This window comes from Anabrus simplex, chromosome 1 (genome assembly GCF_040414725.1).
Source record: "Anabrus simplex isolate iqAnaSimp1 chromosome 1, ASM4041472v1, whole genome shotgun sequence".
Taxonomy (NCBI): domain Eukaryota; kingdom Metazoa; phylum Arthropoda; class Insecta; order Orthoptera; family Tettigoniidae; genus Anabrus; species Anabrus simplex.
This window is the reverse complement of record NC_090265.1, coordinates 743,469,844-743,479,675: the sequence shown is the minus strand read 5'-3', so window position 1 is coordinate 743,479,675 and position 9,832 is coordinate 743,469,844. Positions and strand designations below refer to the sequence as shown.

The window sequence follows — 9,832 nt, the reverse complement described above, 5'->3', positions numbered from 1 at the left end:
CTGACGTACAGTTAAGGAAGGTGGAAGTGCCACTATCCCCGCCTTTGTATCTCTTTTATGATGTCGCACTTATATATATTTGTAATAGGCATTTATGACGCAGTTTGGTCACCCATTTGTTTCGTGAAATGTCAGAAAATATGACGAAAGGTTATTAGTTTTTCATGCTTGGATAAATGTTATAAATTATTACGAGTGCCGTGTAATGTGTTGTAAATTGTCAATAATGAGGGTTACGAAGCGATATAACTTCCAAAGTAGATCGTCTTTTCCGTGAATTTATTTCCTGTATTTGTGGTGACAAGTTAAGATTTTTTATCTGACGTAAAATTTTTCTGTTTGAATTATGACGGAAGTGGTGCAAGAAATCTGTGGTTACCCAGTTTCAATCGGGTGTAGGCGCGCTGTCGTGTTGAGCAATGTAGATCGGTGGATACCTGTCACGAAGGGAATGCTATTTCTATGTCCGTTTAAACTGTGTCTGATTGACAATAAATAATAGTAAAGTTTGTCAGTCATTTTTGTGAAACCTAGTTCTGAAATACGAGGTCACGTTATGTGAAGATGTTCGTTATTAGAGTATTTGTGTGTAATTATGCGTTGTGGATTTTAAGGATTGTTATTCCATTCTTTTTGTCATTGAAATTTGTCTTGTTTGAGGCAAGAGGTTTTAAGTCTTGTTATATATGAGTTGAGGTAGGATTTTGCGAATCAGGTGATTGGAAGCCTGTAATTATCCCGGGAGATTCTGTATGAACCCGAGGACGATATTTGTATAATGTTTGAGATGAAAATCGTGAGGGAATCCACGTAAGTGTAAGTTTGAGACGTGTATAATTATTGAATGACATCTTAAGTAAATCTCTGTGCGTAATTTGTTTGGTCCAGGAATGTCGTATTTGTAATTTTATTAGCGTAAACGTAGATTTCATTCTTTTGAGACCAGTTAAGCGTGCAAATGTAGGACAGGTGTTTTCAATGAAAGCTATGACAGCGAAGTGTAGCTTGTTCCGCTAGACCAGCTGATCGGATGGGTCGCCGCTGGGGAGTAACGGTATCCGTGCAGTCTTTTAACGTGTTGAAAATTACATTATATTCTTTAGAATGGAGAACTAATGCAAGAACTAGTTGAAATTTTCATCCATGAGTAACGTACGTGTTACTAGATAGCATTCTATAATATTAACTTGTTTAACCGAGATCTGAAAGTATACTGTATTTGAAATCACGGAAATTAGACTATAACGAGCGAAGTCAACCATTTTCACGGTGTCCAAAATAGTAATTATTGACTTATTTTTGAGGGGTGCACAAAGCCTTATTTAAATGTCATGATGGGATGTGATATAGTATTTGGATTACATTTTACGTCGAGTTACTTACGCGGATTTTAGTACTTAATAATTAGGGTTATTCAAGTGTTAATAATTGCTAGTGTTAGATTAAACTTATGGTGTGATGTCATGAAACAAGTTATGATACTGGAAATAAATGATGTAAATTTTCTTCCAGCTGCACGATACCAAGCGACGATAAACATTATAAAAGAATTATAAAAGATAATTACGTCAGAAGTTTAGTAGGGATTTGTTAAAGAAACCATTCGTCCGTGGAGGTAGAATTTCCTGTTAATTACGATTTATAAAATCATTTCAATTCATTAAATTATTAAATTATTAAATTATTAAATTATTAAATTATTAAATTAATAAATTATTAAACTCAGTGGAAACCGTATTTGTGAAATAACTTAAAACCAAGTGAATAACTTGAAGATGTATTCTGAAAAATCTTAGTTTATTTTGCTAGGAAAGTTCAATTATTAACGTAACGCTTAAGGGGGCATGTCCGAATATAATGGATTTTACTGCCGCAAAGCATTGTGAGCATTTTTGTTGTTGTATTATTTGACTTTGATTGACTGAGCATTAAATGTGCTGGGATTAGTAAAGTGGCAACCTTGGTCATCAACCGATGTAACTTAATTGTGTTTAGCCTTCAGCTTAGAAACTTTGATGGTCATGCGGTCATTAACCTCAGTGACTTAGATTAAGGCCATACGCCATTATAGCATCATTTTCCTTGCGGTCATCATCCACAATGACTTTAAAGTAAATTAGAAGGTTAGATGTCGGTTCATGACATAGTCGCAGGTCACATCGATTCAGTTAAGGGTCAATGCCGTACAACCACTGTGTGGCACACACCGATTGAACTGCCTTAATTATACCAAGAGTCCAGAGTTCGTGTTACGAGGGCTGGACCATCACGAATCATTGTGATGGTACATGTAGTCTCACATGGAAGCCGAATGTAAGGATTTCCAGACTTTCTTTTCTTCATTCTTAATTTGTGACAATGGTAAGGATGCCCATCAGGCAGTTAAGTCAAAGCTTCTCAAACCGGTATACCTGTCCTCTGCGTTGTAATTATTGTTGCATGGATTGGACAAGATGATTTCAAATTATAATGATGTTTTCTAAATTTCTATCATTACTGTACTTCTTTAAAAAACACAAATTTCTAGTGTTGATCTTTCATTCAAGTAGCTAGATTAGATATACTGAAACCCGCCTTTAACTCAGCAAGTGACGAAGAACCCGTAACGACCCATGCTAATTGCTGATAGGTAAGGAAGGTAGGTATCCTTTATGGACCACCAAGGGTTCAAGATCTCAGTTTTCATTAATGTTGTGATATAAACTCCAAATGTATCATCAGAAATGATGTGTCTGACTGCCTTTGCCGAGAAGCAGACACTCTACCAATGAGCTTCTTTAGAACGAGTAATGCAGGAAAGGAAACAATGTAGTGATATTTATCAATTTTATTCGATCTTAAATTAATTTGTACACATAATTTCAAATTATATTAATAATGCTGTTATTTATTAAATAATTAAGAATATGTTTGTAGATTATGTTAATAATTGAAAGCGTGTTGTCCTCCACTGCAGACCCAAGTGACGACTTTTGTCATGAATACGAATATGTGAATGAGGGAAGAGGAGGCAATAGGAAAAAGAGGACATGGGAGGATAAACAAGGATTCATCCTCTCGGAGAATGCTGCTTAAGGAACCAATCTGCTCATTAAGACCCAGTTTCCACGTTTCACGTCGATAGCCACCGCAGTGGGCATTCCTTGAACAGCGACGCTACGAGGAGATCAAATGTGGTGCTCAAGATCGAGCGCAACTACCGGACTATTGCTCCACAGGTGTAAATAAAAATATTAGCAAAACTTCAGATATGGATTCTTGATATATAGAGACGAAATAAAGGTTATATGAACATGCCGGGTATCCGCGTTATACAGGCCTGAAATCAGTACCTTTTTTGAGAATGAGTAGGGTGAATGATGAAGGCTTGTGCAGTACTAATGACAAGTACATTTCTCTAGACATGAGCAATCCGACTGCTTTCGCTATATACTGTATAAAAAATCTCTGAATAACGAAAGACTGGGCAATGGGATGAGGACTGAATCTCACAATATTCATCCTAAATCAAATGGACGTAATCCTACAGCCGTGATTCATCTGGTGGGAGGTTCCATGGTGAATGTTTTATTATTAACTTTCAAAGGGAAGGTGGAAGTAGCGTATTGTATTCGTGTTAGAATTTGAGCTCTGCTTTTTTGGCAGTGCACGAGACACATAACTGCGACTTAAGATGTCTTGGTATGACGGTGGCAGACCTTGTCTAAACGTTACTTGGTCCGTTTGTTAAAGATTTGGTTTGATCACTTTTGTCACGGCCAGTGACCTCCGGACTAAATGAGACCACTGTCAAAAAATGGTATTGTATATCCTTTCCTGTAGTAAAGAATAACTTCGGAAAGGACAAAATCTGACAGAAGACGTCTTTTATTTTTCTTTCGTTTCTCCAACACTCGCAGCCGCATTAAGCTATGTTGGAGAAACAAATTCAGGACAATAAACGAATTACCTCCTTGTTGTGCGCTATTTTCATTTGTCGAATATTGTCACTCCACAATGGACTTACACAGCATATTTCACTTGCATTGTTTCAATTGGAAAAAACACACAAAAAAACAGACATTATAAAAAAATTTGCAAGCAATTTCCTTTCCTAAATCTTTTTAAAAGGTTCCAAATATAGGATTAATAGTGAATGTCAGAAAATAACATAACGATACCAAGTTTTACAAAAACAACCAACACATACGTTACAACCTGCAGTCTCGAGAAAGAAGACTAAATTAGTGATATAGCAAAGGAAATATGCTCTCAGAGCAAAGACAATGAGCCAGCAAAAATATTGGTTGTCAATGAAGTGAAGAACAAACTCCACTGTTATCAGTATAACAATTACACGAGGCAAGGTACGAGAAGAAATTGAACAATACCTGAATGCACGGAAGGGAATTGTTGGTGAATAAAGCAAGCTACAACAATGAAGTAAAATAATCGAAAATACGGTGTTTCGATTAATGAAAGGATATTCCATCGAAGACAAGAAAGAACTAAATAAATAAGACAACTTACTATATTTTCTATAAACGAAAGGATTTTACGAAATAGTCGAAAAGGGAAGAAGAGGAAATTGCTTGGTGGGAATTTTCTTCTCTAACAAGAAGGTATCTGTGTTCGTCTTTAAATAAGCAGTGGTTCTTGGTACGTTTCATCGGCCTTCCTTGTACACATTACAAAGTAGAGGAACTCATCGTCGTGGATCTACTTTTTCCTTTTTTCTCAAATACTCATTCTTTTCTAGAGGTGATACCAACATCTCTGCGTATCGGCTGCTACTGCTCGGTCTATAGCGGCACTCAGAGCGTCCAGCAATGCTTTCAATTTCAATTCTTGGTGTCTCGTCAGAGAGCCACTTCGCGACCGGAAGAGTACTCACACTGAGTGAATCATCTCACCTAACTCCTCATCCACTCCTTCACCATCCACACCGTCATTATCCTTAATTCTTTCGTACTTATTCCACAGAAATGCCTTTTGATATTTAAAACCATAGTGTTTTTATCCTAGTACAGTTCCTTGCTTCAACGTAGAAGCATTATCCAAAGTGCCTTGGGAACGCGACACGTCCGAGTGGCGATACAGGTACCTGTGTTCGTCTTAAAACCACGCACAATACACCACATTACCAAAGAATGCTTCCCTCCACGTGTGGGAGGGCTTCCAAGTACAGACCTCAAGACATCGTTAAGAGGGAAGAACAAGAAGAAGTGCTCTCATTCCAGCTGTACATGAACAGAAATTCATAATTACCCACACTCTCCATTTGAACACATTTACTGATATTCAGATTCTGTCCAGTAGTTCAGTCTTACCAAGACACTGTTGAGTAACCTGCAAAGTGACGTGGGGGAAATTATCACTACATTGTGGTGAGGTTGTAGGTGATGTAGAAGTTCTTCACAGGCATAGACTGCAGTGTTCCCAGGCTCTCATATGATGGTGACATGTCTCGTGAAGTTTATTCTGATGGCTGAGTGTATTTGTATCGCGGGAAGTTACTACGCCCAATGATAGGAATTCAAATTACTGTGACGTGGACCTAAGAGAGAGAGGTCACCATATCCTCCAACGTAAGAGGGGTACAAGTTGTTGCCCCACTTCCCAAGGTAGATGGGGTTGCCACTGTAGAGTCCTCGTTGGTGAATGTACCGCAGCGCCACACGCGGTTCCGCACCAGGGCCATTGGGGCTGAACTTCCTTTGTCCTGCTGCATGGGCACGACAACAAGAACATTTTCCACAGCCTTTGGACGGGAGGTGATAGCGATGGTGATTCCTCCTTGCTGGAGTCTTCTTAGAACGGTGTGAACGTCCATATTTGGGGTGTGACCGATGACGTTTCCTGTGCTTCCTGCACCCGTAATGACCCAGAATGTACTCCTCGTCCACAGGCAGCACAGTACTGTGCCAGACCACGTCTGGTGAGTGTACAATCCTCTTCCATTGCACGATATCTAAAGATGTTGTGTTCAGCACCTCTATGCCAGGAGAGACGGCGCTCTGGATTTCTCTCACCTGCAATCAAAGGAGAAAAATGTTTACTGTCGTACCTTTAAGAGCAGCTGGACGTGAATAAAATATGTGACCCCTTGTGCGTGAAGGGACACGAAGTAGGCAATTAGAATTTTTATAGGAGAGCTGAGTGAAACTGTCCGGGGTGTACAAATTGTATTTCTATGTGACTTCTAGCGCTACCTGTGGGTCTTCTTAACAAACTAAGTTACACAGCAGTTCTTGTCCTCACTACTCGATATCACGAAAAGTTTATACAGTTGGTAAGAAAATGACTGAAAGCTGTAATTTTGTTCTTAAAAAATACAATTTTCTTGATAGAATCAATCAATCAATCAATCAATCAATCAATCAATCAATCTACGTATTGTACGTAGAATCATGCACTCTTATTCAAAATGCCAATTTTTGAACTATAGAAATTTAAAAAACGAAAAATCTGACTTTAGGCCCTTCTCCAAGCAACAGGTGTCCGACTCGTTGGCTGAATGGTCAGCGTCCTGACCTTCGGTTCAGAGGGTCCCGGGTTCGATTCCCGGCCGGGTCGGGGAATTTAACCTTAATTGGTTAATTCCAATGGCCCGGGGGCTGGGTGTTTGTGCTGTCCCCAACATCCCTGCAACTCAAACACCACACATAACACTGTCCTCCACCACAATAACACGCAGTTATCTACACATGGCAGATGCCGCCCACCCTCATCGGAGGGTCTGCCGTACAAGGGCTGCACTCGGCTAGAAATAGCCACATGAAATTATTATTATTAAGCAACAGGTTACATATGTGTCAAACATTACATTAGATTCACTTCTCCCAGAGCTCAGCACACTGTTCAAATTGCCTAACAGCTACTTGCGATAATATAAGTATCTCGCCACTTAAAACCAACGCATTTTTAAGGGGAAATTAGTTGCTTTTTGAAATCACAAATTCATGAGGTAAAATACTTTCTGGATACCCTTGTAGGTATTAATGTTACATAAAAAGAGTTATGTTCCATAAAATATTCTAGCGAAAGTTGTGACAGAAATTTCAAACTGAGATTTGTTGTAATCACATCTCTGTCAATGAACTAAGAGGACAAATAGTGCCCTGAATACGAACCTAAAACCTGGGCTTTGAAACGTGCAGCTTTCACCTCTTTATGCACAGTACTTCATCAGGAGATAAACGTGCAGCTTTCACCTCTTTATGCGCAGTACTTCATCAGGAGATAAACGTGCAGCTTTCACCTCTTTATGCACAGTACTTCATCAACGCGTTCTGTTTTCATTATGAAAAGCTCACTCGAGGCAGGATACATTGTGCAGCTGTTGAACCCGTTCTTGATGGCTTACTACTGGCGGAAGGGTGGGTGGCAGTCTGAGAACATTTCTTCCAGCAGGAGTCAAGAAGCATACCAGTGGCTATGTACTATGGTGTCTCACTTTTGACGTTGACAGTGTAATTGCTGTAAGTGTGTGTGTGTTTTTTAAGATCTCGGCGAAAATGAAAATGAACCCTGTTGTGATAAGAATTGAACAGATAGTTACAGTAGATAAAAATGGCAGGCTGCCGGTATCTCGACAGAATCTGACTTGTCCAACATTTATAAATGCATAACTATGAAGAAAACCGAGATAGATAAATATTACCCATCAAGGTGCTGAAGGAACACCGTTTATCGAACAAAGCGGCGAATCTACACCTACTGATAATGGTCATCAAGCGTCAGCGTGATGTAACTGCTCGATTTCCGATCTTATAAATACAAATAAATTGATACCAGCAAACTTGAGGCATTTGAAATGCGTTGCTTAAGACAAAGGCGTAAAATGGACAGCAAAAAGAATGAATTCCTCTAACAAAAGATGGAGCAGAGAAAACCACTGCTGGGGCCATATCCCACAACACTCTCTCTACATTACTAGAAGGAAGGCCGAGGGAAGCGTTTATAAAACAGATTGTGTATTTAAATAGAACATATTTTGAAAGTGTCATCCGAAATGGCTGTTAGGATTAAGGGCTTTCCCTACTTATTTAGTATAGTTTAGTAAAGTTAATAGTTAGGTTAAGCGGAAGGAACTAAATTAAGAATAGACAGCCAACTATTAATGACCAAATTCACAAAATTCTTAAAAATAGGTTAATTAAAGTATAGACGCTAAAATGTTCAACCATCAGCGATACATTAGGAAACATCCAAGGAATGAATCGCCAAATAGCAAAGAGCTTAAAAAATCACCTGGTACAGATACAAACAATTAAATCGGATAATATTAGTTGTACTCATGTCTGATAAAGTGTTTACTGTAAATGCTATAATAATAATAATAATAATAATAATAATAATAATAATAATAATAATAATAATAATAATAATAATAATAATAATAATAATAATAATAATAATAATAATAATAATAATAATAATAATAATAATAATAATAATAATAATAATAATAATAAATGTATTCATGATTTTAGATTTTTATTACGAAGTCCAGTGAGGATAATTGTCGAAGTGAGAAGGAAGAACAAGAAGCGTCAGGGAGTAAGGGCTTGAAGCCGATAAGGTATAATGTGGACATGGCGAAAAATGGAAAAGTGGGGAATGAAGAAGTGTCAAGGAGACTTGGAGAGGAAAGAAGCGTCGTGAAGAATAGAAAAAATGAAGTGGACAGGACACAATTTAAGAAGGAGATTTCAGATACCGGGAAAGAGAGTCAGAGGAATAAGGATATAGCAGAAGTTAGACGAAGTAAGTAGAACGGAAGAAAATGGGGAAGGAGGAGGATGGACGACGGTCAAGAGGAAACAGTACAGACCACTTACCAAGTCAGTGGCGCGGTACAAGAGACATCCCACCAGGAGAGCGAGGTAGTGGCTGGCCGTTGTCTTCATGGTGACTGCCTACTGATGCGAAGACACTCCAGACTTAAATAGGAGCATCGCACTGTCACCTGTGAATCACACGCTGATAAGTTACACGTGCAGGATAGGAGAAGCGTGCGATACTCGGCCCTTGTGAGCTTCGAATCCACCACCTCCGGAGTGCATTCCATTCTTTACTTTGCTATCTCGTGGAGTAAAGCGGAACGTCTAAATTGGATCGGATGCACTGCAAATAACGTGAAATCAAACTGTTTGCTCTCGGCAGCTCAGATCATACGATTAAAACTTTCTTTTGCTAGTGACTTTACGTCGCACCGACACAGATAGATCTTATGGCGATGATGGGATAGGAAAGGCCTAGGAGTTGGAAGGAAGCGGCCGTGGCAACTAAGGTACAGCCCTAGCATTTGCCTGGTGTGGAAATGGGAAACGACGGAAAACCATCTTCAAGGCTTCCGACAGTGGGATTCGAACCCATTATCTCCCGGATGCAAGCTCACAGCCGCGTGCCCCTAACCCCACGGCCAACTCTCCCGGTTCGATTACTATTATTATTATTATTCCGACTTGTTGGCTGAACGGTCAGCTTACTGGCCTTCGGTTCAGAGGGTCCCGGGTTCGATTATGGGCTGGCTCGGGGATTTTAACCTTAATTGGTTAATTCCTACGGCACGGGGGCTAGGTGTATGTGTTGTCTTCATCATCATTTCATCCTCATCACGACACGCAGGTCGCCTACGGGAGTCAAATAGAAAGACCTACACCTGGCGAGACGAACCCGTCCAGGGATATCCTGGTACTAAAAGCCATACGACATTTCATTTATTATTATTATTATTATTATTATTATTATTATTATTATTATTATTATTATTATTATTATTATTATTATTATTATTGATGTTGTTCCAAGTCTCTGTGAATTAACTCAACAAACCTTTATTTGTAAC

General features: G+C 39.0%; 1 protein-coding gene across 1 annotated transcript; it reads right to left on the bottom strand.

Annotated features, from left to right (window-relative positions):
- Positions 1-2,812: 2,812 nt before the first annotated feature.
- On the bottom strand, positions 2,813-8,998 carry LOC136873006 (uncharacterized). Its single transcript, XM_067146678.2, has 2 exons — positions 8,823-8,998; positions 2,813-6,011 (listed from the first exon to the last, which is right to left on the bottom strand). Exons 1-2 carry the CDS (start codon positions 8,889-8,891, stop codon positions 5,496-5,498), a joined length of 585 nt encoding a protein of 194 aa, XP_067002779.2. The 5' UTR covers positions 8,892-8,998; the 3' UTR covers positions 2,813-5,495.
- Between the last annotated feature and the right edge of the window lie 834 nt (positions 8,999-9,832).

Bases quoted from the DNA above. Each gene is read 5' to 3' on its own strand.
- LOC136873006 (XM_067146678.2), bottom strand. From the start codon at position 8,891: ATGAAGACAACGGCCAGCCACTACCTCGCTCTCCTGGTGGGATGTCTC. The intron at 6,012-8,822 runs GTAAGTGGTCTG...CTTTGATTGCAG, and splicing joins TGTACCGCGCCACTGACTTG to GTGAGAGAAATCCAGAGCGC.